Source organism: Carassius auratus, unplaced genomic scaffold (genome assembly GCF_003368295.1).
Source record: "Carassius auratus strain Wakin unplaced genomic scaffold, ASM336829v1 scaf_tig00030470, whole genome shotgun sequence".
Lineage (NCBI taxonomy): Eukaryota > Metazoa > Chordata > Actinopteri > Cypriniformes > Cyprinidae > Carassius > Carassius auratus.
This window is the reverse complement of record NW_020525856.1, coordinates 65,366-84,501: the sequence shown is the minus strand read 5'-3', so window position 1 is coordinate 84,501 and position 19,136 is coordinate 65,366. Positions and strand designations below refer to the sequence as shown.

Genomic DNA, 19,136 nt, shown 5'->3' with positions numbered 1-19,136 from the left:
AAATAAAAAACTTAAATAAATTATTTCAGTAATACTAAAATACTAAAATAACTCTGCCAAAACAGTGGTTGAATTTCTAAGTGCATAGATCTGCACCGGTGAAGGTAAAGTACACAACTAGGTTTTAATTAATTAATTTTTTGAAAATCGAAAGCAAAAGTTGTTGTGAGCAATATTTCTTTAAAAGCATACTTAAATGCCACCATTGGCTGAATACTATGATTAGAGCTTTTTTTATTTCTAAGTCCTTACTATACTATAAATACTCTTTGTCATAGTCCCTAAAAAGAAAGGCCACTACAGCAATGTTTGTTACAGTTACTTACATATTCACCATAGGTATCCTGCACCACTGGAGGGGGAGGTCTGTACCCAGGTGGGGGCGGAGCTCCTCGTGCTCTCTTAGAAGGAACGCCCCTTACTCTGCTGGACGGAACCCTGCTGGGCGGAGCTCCTCTGGGCGCCACCCCCCGCGGGACTGCAGCCTGAGGAGGAGGAACACCCCCTCTACATCTGCAGGACACATTTAAATGACATGAATATAATTAACTAAAAATTATAATTGGAGCAAGAATTCTTAATAAAAAAAGAACAGTTAATTTTGAAGAAAATAAATAAAAGGCTGAAAAAATGTATGTTGTGTTTTCACAAAAAAATTATAATATTAAGCAGCACAAATGTTTTCAACATTGACAATAAGGCTTTGCCATTTAATATGCACCGTTCAACTGACTGAAAGACAGATCTAGTCTTGTTTCTGGCTATCATTTACTAAATAACAATATGTCGTTGATTATATTCCATCCTCCAGTGGAAGATTACTTTGACGGTTTGATTGAATTTTCCTCTCCAACTAAGATGAAGATGAGATTGGTTTGAGGAAATGACATCAGCGGCAGTCCACGTTGTAAAATATCTGCCAGTTACACCACATTAAACTCTCAGTGGAGTTAAACAGCAGAAAAAAAATCAACAAACAGAAAAGGTGAAATTAAGGAGTTAATTTGTCTTGTTAACATGTTTTCCTGCCGTTTCTCAGTTTTGACGTTTACACTCTAAATGTGATCAGAGTAGAATGGTACGCTGTTGTACCTGTGCGGTCCCGGTGTTGACGTTCCTCTGCCCCGTGTGCTGCTTTTGCCTCTGGCCGCTGGGACTTTGGCATCCTCCGAGCCGCCATTCAGATAAGTCAGCTCCTGTAGCTGAGCCTGTCTGATCTCATCATTATAGTCCTGTATAACACACACACACACACACACACACACACACAGTTAATGAGCTGTAACACACAATAATGGTCCACTTGTTTTTCAAGGGGAAATATGTATGCCCCTTGCAACCCCAAACACGCACCAACATGTGTTTTACCCCAAGAGGAAGCATTCTGTATATAAATAGTAACATTTAATCTAGCTTTCATTAGCATAACAGATGTGACTGTGAGTTATTACATACATAAAGTCAACACTGCGCACAAATGTGAACATATGCGTAGTGTTTGATAGAAGATCCAGAGAATTGAGTACATTTGAAAAGCACTTAACTTCTCCAATATAACATATTTGTAACTAAAATAAGATATTTGACAAAGAATTACTTGATTTTATCCACCATACACTAAACATGTTTTACAAGAAAACGTTCTACTTCAAAGATTTGACAAATAATTCAACATGTTCTTTCTTTGCAGTTTTATATTAGTATCATTGAGATACTAGTACGGCTTTTTATTTTTATATTTTCTGATTTTATTTTCATTTTAGCTTATGTTTTACTAAGTAGGTTAGGTATGTTTAGCAAGTTTTGTTGTGTTTTTGTCATTTTTAATATATGTAATATATAATGTATCCATATGTTTATGGACTAATTCACACTATGAACTAGTTGCTTATTTGCATCCTTACTAGCATATTGGCTATTTATTAGTACTTACAAAGCACATATTAATGCTTTATTCTACATGATGATATTTTAGATTTCTTAATCTCCACACAATACGTAAACTTAATAACAACCTCACTAACAATTAATAAGCAGCAAATTAGGAGTTTATTGAGGAAATAGTCATAGTTAATAGTTGATAGTGAGAATTGACCCCCAAAATAAACTGTGACCAAAAATAGTTTCTACACCAGTTTATTTATTCAGTGTAAGGTAAGTGTGACTCCTACAAATACATTTTTTAAACAAGTGAATGTATATTTTTAGCCTGAGGGTAATACATGCTGCAAATCATAACATGAAAGACGATGATGCTCAGTTTGTGTTTAGGAGATGGCCAAACAGACGTACCGGAATGAGGAATTTCTTGATCTCCTCCAAAGCATGTCCCATTCTCGCATACGCTTCAGCGGGCGGCGCAAACACCTCGATCAGCACGTGAAGATCTTCGTTAAGATGATGATACTTTGTCTCTCCACTCTTTCGCAGTTCTTCTTCCTGTTAATGTAAGAGGTTGAAAAACGAAAGATTTACACATTTGTTAGGTAGAGGAACAAAAAAATATATACCTTTTGTCAAATAAATAAAAGTATATAAAATTAGATATTTTTAATTAAATAACAAAAAAAATGTAGAAAATAATTTACAATTAGAAGATGTTGACCCTTTTCCACCTTAGAAACAGGACGCTGAGGATGTAAATAAATAAATAAGCTAAATTAATAAAGCACACATAATAATTATGCCATGCATATTAAATTCAATTAAAATGTAAATTCAATATGCAAACACATTCTCACTGGGCAGCGTATGTGTGTTGGGGGTTGTATTCAGCACTGTTAGCTGGCGCGAAGCTAAAAAGCAATTTAACAGGAACCATGAGACAGAAACATGGCAAAGAATTACAGCAGCCCACCCATCAGATACACAGATGATGCTGCTTTATTTTAAAACATTCAACGTGGCTCTTCATTGGAGAGCAAAGCGTGCTGTTATGCGTGTGCTTGTCTCCTGTGCTTCCACTGATGTCATGTGGTTAACCCGGTCTCTAAAAGACTGTTATGCAAATGAGATGCTAATTTCATCCACAAATCTGCTGTTTACTGAAAGAGGTAAGCTTGATGCAGATATGCTTAGGTATGGTGTGTCCGTGTGTGTGTGTGCATGCCCTGGCATTATGCATGGATTATGGTCTAATCAACTAGATTTCCAAAAATCAACTAGTGAGGTTGACATTTACAAGGCTATTTTTATTAGTTTTTTCAAGTTCCATTCTTAAAAAGAAATATTTATTTATTTATTTAAATATTATATATTTCAGAGGTGGAGTTTAAGTTGTTTTGATTATTAAATCTTAAATTTTATATATATATATATATATATATATATATATATATATATATATATATATATATATATATATATATACAATTGTAAGATTTAAACAGAGGACTCTGGAAAAAATAAAATAATAAAATCTGAATTCCAATAAAAAGCTCAGAATTTGGACAAAAATAAAATACAATTCTGAATTTTGAGATAAAAAGTCATTTTTTTTTTCAGAAACAAGCTTCCATGCCTTGTTTGCAAGAGCATTTTCCACATTTACTGAAGAACACATATTTACTGTAATTTTCTAAACTGCTTCCAAAAAACAAGCTCTTGTGGGGTTTGGGGTGTGTATGTTTACTATCAACATCGTTTGGAAATTTCTGTGAAATTTGTTTCTGTGAATTCTAGAACATCAACGAGAATTAAGAGCTTTACGTAAGTCTCTCCTCTCCGCTGTGGGAATCTCCAAATGGCTTAAAACCTTTCAGGTAAGTGTTCCAGGTCCAAACCCTCCAATTTGCGGTGCACAATTTCCCTCAACTGCTTTTCTCTACAGAGAGCTTGTTCACCAAAATCTGACAGTACCAGAGGAGTACAGAAGTCAATAACAACATGCCCAATTAGTAGACAAATCCTTCCAGAACACCCTGAGCTCTGGAACAGCTGACTGAAGGCAGAAGAGTCCTCGTGTGAAGGGTAAAGGTAATTGTGGTACAATTATACATGCACACAGTCAAAATCACCAGCTGTTCAGAAATGGTCAGAAACCAGAGCTACATGCACACAATCTGAGAGAAAAAAAAAATTCAGTAACTTAAAGGATACATATGGATTTTCCAGACTCTTTTAAGATAAACTTAACATGAAGTTAGCCAATTATAGATAATTATACTGTGGGGCTGTTCTGAACATCTGAATCTGGCTGATTGAGGAGCATTCTAAGGTGTGCAATTATTTTAATGGAAAATGATGTGTCAAATGATTTCAGTTATTTCAAAAGTCCTGACACCTTACGACAGCAAAAGAACCAAAACCCTGACCAAGCAAATAAATAATAAACAATACAATGAAAATGACTGATTATTTTCATGTTTTGCCACAAAATTACACATCTGAACAATTTCTAGATGTGTGCAAACCATAGCATAAGCTGAATAATTGACTCCTTACTTAATTATTCCTTTTAAAGGTACAGTAACAAAAACAGTAACTAAACTTTGTATTTATCAATGAATCTTGAACAAAATGCATCATATTTTCCACAAAAATATTAAGCAGCACAACTGTTTTTAACATCAATAATAAGAAATGTTTCAAATCAGCATATTATAATGATTTTTGAAGGATCACATGAAGACTGGATTAATGATGCTGAAAATTTAGTTTTGCTTTATCATTGATCAAATAAATGTAGCCCTGTTTGTAGAAAAGATACTTTTTTTTGAAAAAAAAAAAAAAAAAAAAACATTGATGACGTCACTATCTGCAGACAGTTTCTGGTACTGAAAGCAAATAATAACAAAATATTAAATTTAATTTAGATTCCAAATACAGTTTACACCCTAAAGTGTATCCATTTTACAACTGTACCAGACCTGAACTGAAACCCAAAACCGTAAAATCTTCAGAACACAATTTAAGATATTTTGGATGAAAATCGGGATGCTTGTGACTGTCCCATAGACTGCCAAGTAAATTACATTGTCAAGGTCCGGAAAAGTATGAAAGATATTGTCAGAATAGTCCATCTGCCATCAGTGGTTCAACCGTACGCTATGAAGCGACGAGAATACTTTTAGTACGTGAAGAAAACAAAAATAACAACTTTATTCAACAATTCTACTCCTATGTATCTCTCCACATCACTGTATAGCGATATTTTTTAGAATTTTGAAGAAAAATATTCTCGTCACTTCATTTTAAAATTGAATCACTGATAGCAGATGGACTATTCTGATGATGTCTTTCTTACTTTTCTGGACCTTGAAAGTCTAATTTACTTGCCAGTTAATGGGACAGTCACAAGCCTCTCTGTTTTCATTCAAAATATCTTAAATTGTGTTCCGAAGATGAACAAAGCTTTAACGGGCTTGGAACCACATCGGAGGTAAGTGAATAATGAATTTTTTTTTCAATTTGGGGTGGACTATCCCTTTAAGTGGAGTTCAGAGAGAAAAAAAACAAACTATGGGGGCATTTACACTACACTGTTTTCAGCTAAAAACTGTCTATTCGTTGGCTAGACATTTACATGACAATGGCGTTCTGGGGGCCTGAAAGCGCAAACTTCTGAAAAGTTTCAAAGTGCAAGTTTTTGAAAGCAATACTGTCATCTCCATGTAAACTGTAAAAACACTAATTTGTGAAAACAGTGAAGTCATGCACATGTGTATTACAAGTTCAGTTTATAGGTATGTGTACGACGTCGCCAACTACTGGCATGGCATAAATAATGCAGCATGTGAATGGGGATCATTCTGATGTTGTTTTCTGTAAATTAAACCTTTCAAAAATGAAAAAGAAAAACATCAGTTCTTAGTACAACAGTTGTTGTGTAAGCATACCCTTATTGTATGAAAAACATCCTATTTAACTAGAAGAACGTCTCTGAATTACCTCAACAGACAAAGTCAATTCAGTTAGATGCTGGAGGAAGTAATCTGCTGTTTGCCAGTAACCCCAAAAACCTTTCAGACTCTATCTCTTTGTCCCTCTGTCTCCTCTGTTATTTCTCTCCCTCCCTCTCTGACAGGATGCTGAGGTTGGCTTTTCTTTATGACATCGTATCCCTCTTTCCAGGTGAGTTGGGGGGGGGGTAGTGGCCCATCAGCAGCCATCAATCGATTCAATCAGCGGCGCAGCACGCAGAAATGCAACATGCTCACTCAAGATCGTTCAACACTTCGCAGCCATGACAGCAGAGACAATAAGACTATTGGGTGAAAAACGGGAAAAAAATGCCAGTCCCTGCCTTCTATACTCTGACCAATGGCCAGGAGAATAAAACACTGATTATAAGGAAAGAAAGAATACCTTTTCTTTGTCTCTCATGGATCCCTTTCCGAGGATGGACATCTTGGTCAGTGTGTCCTCTTGTAGTCTCTTTAATGAGTTCCCTCGAGGGCCCAGGAGTTTACCCACAAAATTAAACTAATAAAGACAAAAAGAAAAAAGAGTTTTACTTACACTTCATAGTTCTGTCTTCTAATTACCGTTCCCTAATACTTAAGTTATGCAAAATTACATGGAAAGTATTTCTTCTGTAAAAGCAGTTAAACATTTATCAAAGCCACACACTGGTATATTAAATACAGTGCTTTTCTAGCCCACATCAACCAATTAAACGGCACTGCTTTCATTTCCATTACCCATGATCCTCTTTTTTTCTGGTCATGCATGCTTTAATGATCAAATATTTCACTAAGACACTGTACTAGCTTTTTTGTTCAAACCATGAATTAGTAATTTGAACTTTAAATGAGAAAGAGACATCACATAAATTTTTACATAATGGATGGCACTTTATTGAATTTCATTTTATAGTCATCTAATTATAAGTAGTTAAACTACACACACACACACACACACACACACACAAACACACATTTATAAAGAATGTTTTAATTGTTTTGTTAAATATTAAATTACTCTTAATTTATTCACATTTTCAAATGAATTGCATGATATAGAGGTGAATTATTCACAATTTATTGCATACATCAATATTTACATAGAAAATATAATTCAAAGACATTGACAAATGGCAAAAAGTAGCTTTAATAGCCAATATATTGTTTGTTTTATTTCCATATGACTGAATATAAGCCCATCACTATGGTCCAAAACAAATGAAACGTATTAAAAATGTATGACAGTTTTAAATATAATTAACAGAGTTAAATTCACGTGCTACATTTCCAGCCCTAGCCTCCAAGGGGCCAAAACCACAATGTTCATCTTGACAGAACTGTATCTGTGAAAGACACTTTACTGAATCACAAGAGACTCGAGATCTAAAACACACACTGTTTTATGTCACATTCAGATGGATACAGGTGGCAAGGATCAAAGAAACACATGAGAGAAGAAGGAGATGGAAAGGAAGAAGAATCGTCCCAGAGAGACCAAAGAATAACAAAAGAAAGAGGAAGTGGCTGAGGAGATGAGATGCTTTCTCTGCTGTTCTTGTTAAAACTCTTCACCTGCGCCTGCTGTCCAGGCTTGTTAGCAATCTCACCACTGAACCCGGAGTGGAAGATCAAACCCTGCCACCCATGAAGATCTTTGAGAAAGCCACAGACACAATCGCAGCGCTCAGGTGACACGTTCTCAAACTTTCCCGGCTTCTTTTTATTCAAAACAGAAAGGCTTGACTAAATCTGACGGCAAAATTAAAATCCCAGAATTAGCAGAAAGAGCTAAGCAGGTACATCTCATACATACTACAATCCTGTTTTACATCATTTACTCCCCCTCATGTCATTCCAAACATGTATGACTTTCCTTTTTTTCTCTTCATCTGAACATATTTTGAAGAACTTTGGTAACCAAACAGTTTAGAGTCCCATTGACTTCACTAGTATATCTTGCCCATACTATGAAAGTCATTGGTGCCCAAAACAGCATCCCTTTAGAGTTTCAGAAGAGATCTCAGCTGTCTTTTAAAGATATCTTAAGTGGTGTATTTTTCAGTAGAAACAACTAAGAAAGAACTTTAGCAAATTTAAATTTGCTATCAATATAATCTCATTGATCTCCAGATGAAACATCTGAGAAATGTCTAATTTGTGTTTTTTCTTTCCGATGGGAACAAGCTATGATTTGAAAATGCAATATGGCATATTCATCTCACATACATTCAGTTCAAACACCTGAATCTCTGATGCTGGCAAGATCATTAACATATGTCATATATCCATATACTTCGTAAGAAGCTCTTATATTATTGAAGGGTGTTCTTGGTGGTTACCAGGGTTTTGTTGTGTGATTGCTAGGGTATTGTTACTATATATATATATATATATATATATATATATATATAGTACTGTGCAAAAGTCTTAGGCATATATATACAGTCTTGTTCAAAATAATAGCAGTACAATGTGACTAACCAGAATAATCAAGGTTTTTCGTATATTTTTTTATTGCTACGTGGCAAACAAGTTACCAGTAGGTTCAGTAGATTCTCAGAAAACAAACAAGACCCAGCATTCATGATAGGCACGCTCTTAAGGCTGTGCAATTGGGCAATTAGTTGAATTAGTTGAAAGGGGTGTGTTCAAAAAAATAGCAGTGTGGCATTCAATCACTGAGGTCATCAATTTTGTGAAGAAACAGGTGTGAATCAGGTGGCCCCTATTTAAGGATGAAGCCAACACTTGTTGAACATGCATTTGAAAGCTGAGGAAAATGGGTCGTTCAAGACATTGTTCAGAAGAACAGCGTACTTTGATTAAAAAGTTGATTAGAGAGGGGAAAACCTATAAAGAGGTGCAAAAAATGATAGGCTGTTCAGCTAAAATGATCTCCAATGCCTTAAAATGGAGAGCAAAACCAGAGAGACGTGGAAGAAAACGGAAGACAACCATCAAAATGGATAGAAGAATAACCAGAATGGCAAAGGCTCAGCCAATGATCACCTCCAGGATGATCAAAGACAGTCTGGAGTTACCTGTAAGTACTGTGACAGTTAGAAGACGTCTGTGTGAAGCTAATCTATTTTCAAGAATCCCCCGCAAAGTCCCTCTGTTAAAAAAAAGGCATGTGCAGAAGAGGTTACAATTTGCCAAAGAACACATCAACTGGCCTAAAGAGAAATGGAGGAACATTTTGTGGACTGATGAGAGTAAAATTGTTCTTTTTGGGTCCAAGGGCCACAGGCAGTTTGTGAGACGACCCCCAAACTCTGAATTCAAGCCACAGTACACAGTGAAGACAGTGAAGCATGGAGGTGCAAGCATCATGATATGGGCATGTTTCTCCTACTATGGTGTTGGGCCTATTTATCGCATACCAGGGATCATGGATCAGTTTGCATAAGTTAAAATACTTGAAGAGGTCATGTTGCCCTATGCTGAAGAGGACATGCCCTTGAAATGGTTGTTTCAACAAGACAATGACCCAAAACACACTAGTAAACAGGCAAAGTCTTGGTTCCAAACCAACAAAATTAATGTTATGGAGTGGCCAGCCCAATCTCCAGACCTTAATACAATTGAGAACTTGTGGGGTGATATCAAAAATGCTGTTTCTGAAGCAAAACCAAGAAATGTGAATGAATTGTGGAATGTTGTTAAAGAATCATGGAGTGGAATAACAGCTGAGAGGTGCCACAAGTTGGTTGACTCCATGCCACACAGATGTCAAGCAGTTTTAAAAAACTGTGGTCATACAACTAAATATTAGTTTAGTGATTCACAGGATTGCTAAATCCCAGAAAAAAAAATGTTTGTACAAAATAGTTTTGAGTTTGTACAGTCAAAGGTAGACACTGCTATTTTTTTGAACACACCCCTTTCAACTAATTGCCCAATTGCACAGCCTTAAGAGCGTGCATATCATGAATGCTGGGTCTTGTTTGTTTTCTGACAATCTACTGAACCTACTGGTAACTTGTTTGCCACGTAGCAATAAGAAATATACTAAAAACCTTGATTATTCTGGTTAGTCACATTGTACTGCTATTATTTTGAACAAGACTGTATATATATATATATATATATATATATATATATATATATATATATATATATATATATATATATATATATATATATATATATATATATATAGTACTGTGCAAAAGTCTTAGGCCACTCGTATTTTCACCTACATTTTTTTAAGTCTGTTATTTCTATGTTTTGCTGTAGTGTGTCAGTAGGAAATATCAGGTTACATTTCCAAACACAATTTTTGACATTAAATGTAATAATCCAGTGATATTTTTGTCTGGCAGCAGCCAGTGCTCGACAGAGATCTGATCTCACCATCATCAGTCTGTCTGGAATAACATGAAGAAACAGAACAAACAGAGACAGATGAAATCCAAAAGAACTGTGGCAATGTCTCCAAAAAGCTTTTGTGTAAAAGGCACTTGTGTAAAAATGCTGTAAGGTAAATTAAATCAACATTTGGTGTGACCACATTATGCATTAAAAAAAGGCATTAAAAAGCACTTGCACATTGTTTTTCAGGTAGCTTTGCAGGTAGGTTTCTTGAAGTGTCTTGGAGACACTGCCACAGTTCTTCAGGATTTCATCTGCCTCAGTTTGTTCTGATTCTTCATGTTATTCCAGACAGACTGGATGATGGTGAGATCAGATGACTGTCACTGGAATTTAAGAGCGCAGTATGTTCTGCTGCTGATGGCTATTTGTGGAGTTGCTTTCATTAGATGCCTGTTATTTACAGAGGCTTTTGTTTGGCTGTTCTTTAATGGTGTAATCTGATGATATTAAGGTTTGTAAATGACAGCGTGGGACTTAATCTGGACATTAAACACAACACCAAGCTGTGTGAGGATTTACGGGAAGCTCTAAAGCTCTTAAACACACCCCAACACACACAAACACACACACATTAGAACACACAATGGCCTCTTCTCACTATGCACGAATATAGAAATGCTAAAATCTCTATGCCATGTGTGTCTGCCATGGAGAACATTTGATGAAAAGACAATAAATGCATGAACTCTCAATTTAACAAAGGTTTGACATGAAGAAATGGGAAAAAAGGCTTATTTAAGAACTGTTTTCAACTTCGACAATAAAGTAAAAAATGTGTGCTAAATTTTTGCATGAGTGAGTCTGAATCATGTTCACCCATGAAAAAACGTCTCTCAATGCAATTATACAGGATTGTTTTTGTGTGTGTGTGTGTGTGTGTGTGTGTGTGTGTGTATCCCTTAGGTCTCTCAGAAGGGTAGCACACCGCTCTTCTCAACAGCACATGATTTGAGGTGTGGGATACAAATTTTAATAATTACAATTTAAAAAGCTCAAAGTATAAGCAATATTAAAAATGAATCTTGTCTTGGCAAGTTTTATTAGTTTTCAAAAGGATCTACCCAGCTTCTTGAAAACATTACTATCTCATTACAAAAATCGTGGAAGATAACCGTTATCTGATATAAACGCACAAAATGTGTGCGGCTGTAGGAAAATACATGTAGGCTTATAAGAAAGGCACGGGCAAAATAGGGCTAATAGCTCACAGGCAAAAATTTTCATCGTGAATTCATTTTAATTGCAGATTAAATCAGGTAATGAGGACAATTCACAGATCGTTTGGCTGATTGTGTCCTGACGCTGATGCTCAAACTCACACTAATTCTTTAAAAAGATCTCAGAGACCTCAGTGCCACTTATTACACTCGGTTTACTTTTCATGGAAATATCCATCTCGCTAATAAAGCTCAGTTTGTTTGGAAAGCACAATAAAGCGTCCGAGAAGAAAGCCTCATTCTCTGTTTGAGATGAAAAAGTCGGCACATGGAGGTTTTTTCACTTTGACAATGAGACTGACCTCACTGGCAGCTGTCAGAGACAGGCACAATGACTGCAGAGACTGCACACACACTGGGTGAGAAAGACATGCAAAGGCTAAAAAAGTTTTCTAACAACTGAAGGAATAAAGAACCTAAAAATGAAAATTCCGTCATTATTTTCTCACCATTTGTCATACTGAACCCATATGCTGTTATCTCCACAGAAAAAGAAAGGATTTCTGAAGAAACCTTACGTGGGTCTACAAAGAAGTTCATAACACCATTGAAAAAGTGTATTAAAAAAAAAACATATGAATGTACTGTTTTGTACTGTTCGGAGTTGTGTGACAAATAAACAACATTTAGTTAGTTTTTCACTGAAAATCACCCCTCTTTTGCAGCGCACAAAGCTGGCATGTCATGTTGTGAATTTGAACTGGACTCAAATGAGGGGCTTTGGAGGGGAAAATTGTCAGTAAACACAACTGTCTAGGAACAACTTGGAATATATACTTATTCCATTTAGAAGTTTGGAATCAGTAAGTTACTTGTCTGTTTTTGTTTGAAAAAAAAAGTAATACTTTTATTCCATAAGAGCACATTAAACTGATTAAAAGTGACATTAAAGACTAAAAACACTTAAAATGTTTCAAAAGATTTCTATTTCAAATAAATGCTGTTCTTTTGAACTTTTGATTCATTAGAATCGAGAAAAATAACTCACAGTTTCCAATATCGATAACCGAAATGTAATAATATTTCACAATATTACAGTTTTTACTGTATTTTTGATCAAATAAATGCAGCTTTTTTTTCTCAATAAAATTACTTTTTTTGATTAGAAAAGTACATAAACTATAATAGAATGTAAATTATACTATGACACTATCAAAACATTGGCATTATCAAAGCATTTGTTTAACCAAACCTATTATAGCTCAACCAGTTGTCTGAGTTTGGGGCGGCACTCTCTGTTTGACTGACCAATGGCAGACAGCTGGGAAAGACTAGATGAATAAGAAACCAAGACTATAGTGCCAAAGCAAATTACACGCTTCACCTTTAATAAGCACTTATAATGCATATTCATTACTCTCTATTACAAAATTGTTCTTTAATCTCAATGACCAGTGACCACATCCTCAACAGATGAGATTAGCCAAGAAAGTGTCCCTGACTAGTAAACATGTGTCCCATAAATGAGGCTAGAGGTGACGTCTGGGATTAAAAGTGTTCCAATCAGATTCATCACACTCACCCTTCAAGCTCTCGCTCTCTTTCTCGACATCTACCTGTCAGACTGGACAAATTGAATTTGTCTTCCCCCAGTAGCTCTCTGAAGCTCTAAACAGCGCATTAGTGTCTGCAGACATCAGAGCTGTCAAAGGCAATCTGTTTATTGTGACGCGGGGCGACGTGAATAGCCGCGCCGTATGACATTACACTGGCGCTCTCGCTCCGCTGCTGATAATTGCTTTATTTGAAGTGGCCGATCATTACAGCTCTAATGCTGAGGGCTCATGTACCCTGACATTCCTTTTAGCTCTGAGTTGAAGTTTCATTTTCAAGACCTGACGTCTTGATCTTTTTTTTTTTTTTTTTTACAGTCACCCTAAAACACATGGCTTTGACAAACTTGAAGTCAACAGTAACCGCCCAACACTGAATGGCGGGAGATGCAGGGTAGAACTTGTGTTCATATAAATAGAAATTCACATACTGGGGTATTTATGTAGTACTTCAAGTTACTGAATGATTCCACTTAAAAAACTTATGTACCATGGTAATTCCAGGGTTAATTTCAGTCCCATGGTAAATATAAATATATTACAGCATTAACATATGTTACCATGGAATATGTTACTGCCATAGTACTTTTTTGTAAGGGTAATTTTATTAAAACAAAATGCTATTTATATGGCACTCTTTTTTGGACAGTACCATAGTACTTTGGACATATACTATGGTAGCACAATATAAAAATCATGGTAAACTAATTCCAGTGTAATATTACAATCCAATACCATGGTGTTATGTTACTGACAAAAAAAAAAAAAAAAGTTGATCTCTCTAATTCTGCAAACCGCTTCTGTGCCCGTGATGGACAGTGGAAAGAGTTTGCTGGAGTTTGGCAGGCAATCTACAATATTCTGTGGTTTAAGCAATCTGCTGATCATCCAGTTAAAGCCAGAGACTCCGGAACAGAAGACAATTAGATTCACAACACTGCAGCGTGCAAACGCATCCTCCAACTTGATCATTCGACTCACTGCACTGTGACAAATTTCATACTGAATAGATAATAATCTCATAATAAGGTCCAGTTATAATGGAGTCACAGAGCCAACATGCTCCATGATCCACAAACATCTCCGGGCCACTGGAGGCTCCTGTTGGTGCTGGCGTCAGGAGAAAAGCTGGAATAAGTAATATTTAGACAGTGTAGAGGTCTGGATGGGGACTCACCTGAAGCCCAATTCTCCAGTTAACAAAACCTGTGACCTGACACAACCAGTGAGATCCATACCATACTATACCACACTAATTGACTTAAGGTTAGTGATTTAAATAAGATTTGAAGTTCAATTTACACTTGAAGGTGGGCTATTTTTCAGTAACAATACCCTAGCAATCACACAACAAAACCCTGGTAACCACCAAGAATTCCTTAATGTTATGTCCCTAATGTTATGTAGCTTTGCACATGTAAGAACATGTTAGAAGACACTCTAACAAAACTCATATTTTCTTATTAAGTACTGTAATAATAATTATAATAATCAATTTTTTTGGTCTCAGATTAGGTATCAGCCTTCTAGTATTGCTAAAAAAAAATAATGTAGCGAGTGTGTGTATATATGTGTGTGAGAGATGCTTTACCCTTCACCACACACTCCCTCTGGGATCCAAGAGCCCATTTACAAACCCTCTTCAAAAAATGGCTCACACACATTATCACTCTCTTAATGCATGTATATGGCTGCTTGAATACATATTTACATCATATATATAGGTGCACAAAAGTGTGTACAAGTGCACAAGTGTATAATGCTGCCGATGGTCTATCTATAGGATCATGAATCTGTCCGGGGTCCATTTGTCATGAAGAAGCCAATTAAATTCTTGTAGTTGGTTGTATATTCCACCTCTGTATACACTACCATTTAAAAGATTGTGTGTGTGTGTTTTTTTTTTTGTTTTTTTTTTAAACAAGCCTCTTATGCTAACCAAGGTTGCATTTATTGATCAAAAAATACATAAAGGAAATATTTGTAAAATTAAATATTTTCTATTTGAATGTTTTTTTTTTTTATATATTCAAAAAAAACTTAAAAATGCTATTTACTCCTTTGATGTCAAAGCTGAAGCATCATTACTCCAGTCTCAATTATTATAAATAATTATTGGTACTCAGTAATATTAATTAAAAAATATATACATACTTTTATTTAGCAAGGCTGTATTAATTTGATCCAAACTGACAATAAAGACATTTAAATTGTTTAAAAAAAATCCATTTAAAATAAATGCTGTTCTTTTAAACTTTTTATTTCTCAAAGAATAATAAAAAAAAAACAAGTTTCTACAAAAATATTAAGCAGCACAAACTGTTAACATAGGAGTACCAATTCTAATTAATGGTAAAAGCATACTACAATGATTTCTGAAGGATCATGACACTGAAGACGGGAGTAATGTTGCTGGAAATTCAGTTTTACATCACAGGGATAAACTACATTTTAAAACATACTGTTTTTACTGTATTTTTATTAAATCAAATGCAATCATGGTGAGTATAAGAGTCTTCTTTCAAAAACATAAAACAAAAAAAATTATTCCAAACTAAGTTACATACTGGGTATTATTTTATATATTACTTATACAGAAAATATCTAGTATAATAATAAAAGTGAATGGAAATGGTGACTGTTAGACCAAAAAAAAAAAAAAAAAAAACATGAGCACATGCTATTCTCCTTCCACATGTACTGATCATTTACTCATCCCTTTCATTACTGAAACACCTCCATAAACAATCAAATTAACACACTGTTCTAATTCAAAAAAGCTTTTTTCCTGAATAGAGTCAGACATCTACACCTGCTGCTGAAACTTCTCTGTTTCTCTCTTGTTTTCTGCTGTTTGTCGCTCTTTCACTCTCCCAGGATGGAACGGTGTGAATTAAAAACCACAAAAACAAAGAAGCCCATTAAATTATGTTGGAAGAACTACAAAAGCACAAACTAAATGAGGCAGATTAAGAATTGTTCCTTGCGGGAATAACAGCAGGAATATATGCATACGTCACATGAACACACACACATGCTCAGTGTATGATAATGTGATAGTCTGCCATCAAGGTCACGCTCACCTCTACATCTGGCAAAGGGGAAAATCATCAAATAACACACATAACAGCAACAGTATGGAAATTAAGACCATTTGCTGAAATCGCATGTGCATGCTTCAATCTCAAACTCATGTTCATATTAACATGTAGCTGCACTGTGAAGTGCGTTTCATCCTTGAATGACTGTGGTCTGTATGTACAGGGAAGCGCTTGCGTGTGGAGTCATGTGAAAGCATGTTAAACAAATGAAAGGCACAAAGGTTATCAGCTGTGAAAACACTATACCACTACATCTACACTATAACACTGCAATTAGAAAATTATTTAGATTTTTTGACAAATTGTCAATGGGTATTTAAAAAAATATTATGATCAATCAATGATTTCACCAGCACCGCAAAATATTCAAAATGTCATTCAAAAATGAAAATTTACTGAAACCCTAGTCGTAAAGTCATAGATGATTTTGTTTCTTCATCAGAACACATTTGGATAAATTTAGAATGAAAAGTTGTGTGTTTAACTGTAAACCGTTGATTTTGGCCAAAATACCAGTCCACAATCGATAATGATGTAATTCTACATTTCTCCTAATCTGATCTGTTCTAGTCGGGTGTAACTACTATATCATGCATTGGACACTGAAAAAAAGCTTTGCTGTACTTACTTTAGGAAACTGTTTTACAGGGATCAAAACCTTCTGTCCCAGTTTCATGTTCTTGTTGATGACTACATCAATGAACTTCTCATCCTCTTTGTCTTCGTCTTTCTGGACCTTTTCGATTTCTGTTAAGAGAGACAGAGACAGGGAGAGTTAGACAAATCATTATCTAGTTAGAATAAAGGTTTATCCATGTGAATATCAGGTTCTGATAAGCTCAGATAACAGCCCACTATTTGCCCGATTTCATCTGTACCAACCGTATTTTGACTGATCAGTGGACTGTGAAATAGCTTCCATTGGCCATGCTTTAATTTAACTGGATGTGCTTATAATAATATCTGATAGACATTTCTCTGTGATTGGTGGATATTTTTGATTGTGAGGCAAGCGTTGTTAGACATTAAAGTGTGTAAATGAGCTCTTTGAACGCATAGAAGCCTTTGTTGTTGTGGGACACAGTGGGGTGCTGGGATATTAGTCACATTAATGAGTTCTTGTATGAGTGTGGGTACTCGTGATACATTGCATTATAGTGAAAATGTGGGTTTGCAACTCAATGATGTACTTAGTGGAAAACAGTATTGCAACGGTAATATCAGAGGCGATGGCAAGAAGACAAGAATTTCCAAATGTTCATCAAATGTTAAACATCCACATGATCTGGATAGTGCAATGATTAAATTGCTCAATCAAATGGAAGATTAATCTGGAGCATTCCAGAAACTTATCCAGTAAACCCTGGCGATTAAATCTTAATGATAATTAGAGCCCTTCAAAACTGTTTAAATATGAAAAGCACTTTGAATGTTCTTTTCCACAATCTGTCATCTTGTGACGCTTATTACACTTCAATATTCAACTCTCTTTTCCATTATTTGTGCTTTGGTGAGGACAGTTTATGCAAAATTAAGACTTCCTACATTCCCTCGACTAATCAGGAAAGCACTTCCACTCAAAGAGTGAGTTATCCAGAGTATATATAACATACAACAGTCAGAACTGTTCATCCCCGAGCAACCCACAGCGGCATTTCATTTCTTAATCCACGTTTTGAATAAACTGGGTGATCCATTTGGCGCGTTGAACCATTGGCCATAGTTACAATAGATTTGAAGTGGCGCTACACAGACCGATCGGTGTATGACATCAAAGTACCACGAGAGCGATTCAAAAGCACAAGGAGTCGTCTGCTCTCCAAAGCTCTTGCGGTTTTTTGATGTCAAACAAAGGTGGGTCTGATGCTGATGAACCGCTTCAAGTCGATCAAGCCTAATGATTCAATGAACCATTCATAAAGAACCCTTTACTTCACTCCTAAACGAATCAAACGAATGAATAAATGACTCGATGACTTAATCATTAAGATATTTACCACAACCTACTGGCAATTTTAGTTAATTATTTAGAGCAGGCACGTGCACACATAGACATCAAAGGGGGCACCTGCCCTTTTTATTCCTGGAGAGAAAGTGCCCTTTTTTAGGGGTGCTTTTTTTTTTTATTTTTTTTTTTTTTATATATATTCCTGTTTGCGCACAGCTTCCCTGTCAAACAAATATATTTATTGAAGAATAGTATATCTAAATATCAGGTCAGGAGTTCTGAAGCGCTCATTGACCCCCAAACCACCCCCCCTCCCTTCCCCCCTTGCGCGCAGCGGCGCACATCAGATACACAGACACACACCTGCAGGCAGCAGCAGCCCCTCCCAGCAGAGTTTTTCTTGGCTTGTGCTGAGGTGAGTGGAGCTGGTGATGAACAAAAGATTAAGATACCAGTGCCTCGAATAATGCTCGAATTTACTGCTGATTAGCCAAAGGCAAATATAACTTAGTTAACCTGTGTTTTGCTAGCATGCATGCCTCATGAGCTACTAGACTAGAGCTGTGTAAGGGATAATCGCTATACATTATCCTCCTGCTTATTACATGGCTACCTACCAAATAAATAAATAATTTGACAAAATATTAAAAGGGAGTTTATTGATTTAAACTCGATTGTATTGCTTCCGATAAAGAAAATAGTACGCTCCGTCTCTACGGTTAGAATCCTGTAGAGTCCATAGCAACGCTCTGTTTTTCATGGCAACGGTCTGTTAAACTCCGCACAGCGGTCTGTTATCAAGAAATAACAGACCGCATTCTACATTGGAGATCAACCAAGCCATGTAATAAAATAAGTTAATAAAATAAGAACGTCCCCAGTTAGTTAATGACTTACATCAAGAGTCTTTCCCCCTGAAATTTAGAAATCTAAATTTGTGAATCTAGAAGAAATCTACAGATGCAAACAGATGGAGGATAGGCTACACTCTAAAAAATGTAGTAAATCTGAGTAACTGCATCTGTACATTAATAATT

General features: G+C 35.7%; 1 protein-coding gene across 1 annotated transcript; it reads right to left on the bottom strand.

Moving 5' to 3' along the window:
• Positions 1 to 281: 281 nt before the first annotated feature.
• LOC113080245 (KH domain-containing, RNA-binding, signal transduction-associated protein 3-like) lies at positions 282 to 17,872 on the bottom strand. The gene is made up of 6 exons (XM_026252453.1): positions 17,863 to 17,872; positions 16,780 to 16,898; positions 6,307 to 6,423; positions 2,293 to 2,439; positions 1,093 to 1,232; positions 282 to 513 (listed from the first exon to the last, which is right to left on the bottom strand). The coding sequence occupies exons 1-6, from the start codon at positions 17,870 to 17,872 to the stop codon at positions 282 to 284; spliced, it is 765 nt and encodes a 254-aa protein (XP_026108238.1).
• Between the last annotated feature and the right edge of the window lie 1,264 nt (positions 17,873 to 19,136).

Excerpts from the sequence above, each read along its gene's own strand:
- LOC113080245 (XM_026252453.1), bottom strand. Across the intron at positions 2,440-6,306 it reads CCATGAGAGACAAAGAAAAG|GAAGAAGAACTGCGAAAGAG; the intron begins GTATTCTTTCTT and ends TTACATTAACAG. Across the intron at positions 1,233-2,292 it reads TCAAGAAATTCCTCATTCCG|GACTATAATGATGAGATCAG; the intron begins GTACGTCTGTTT and ends TGTGTTATACAG.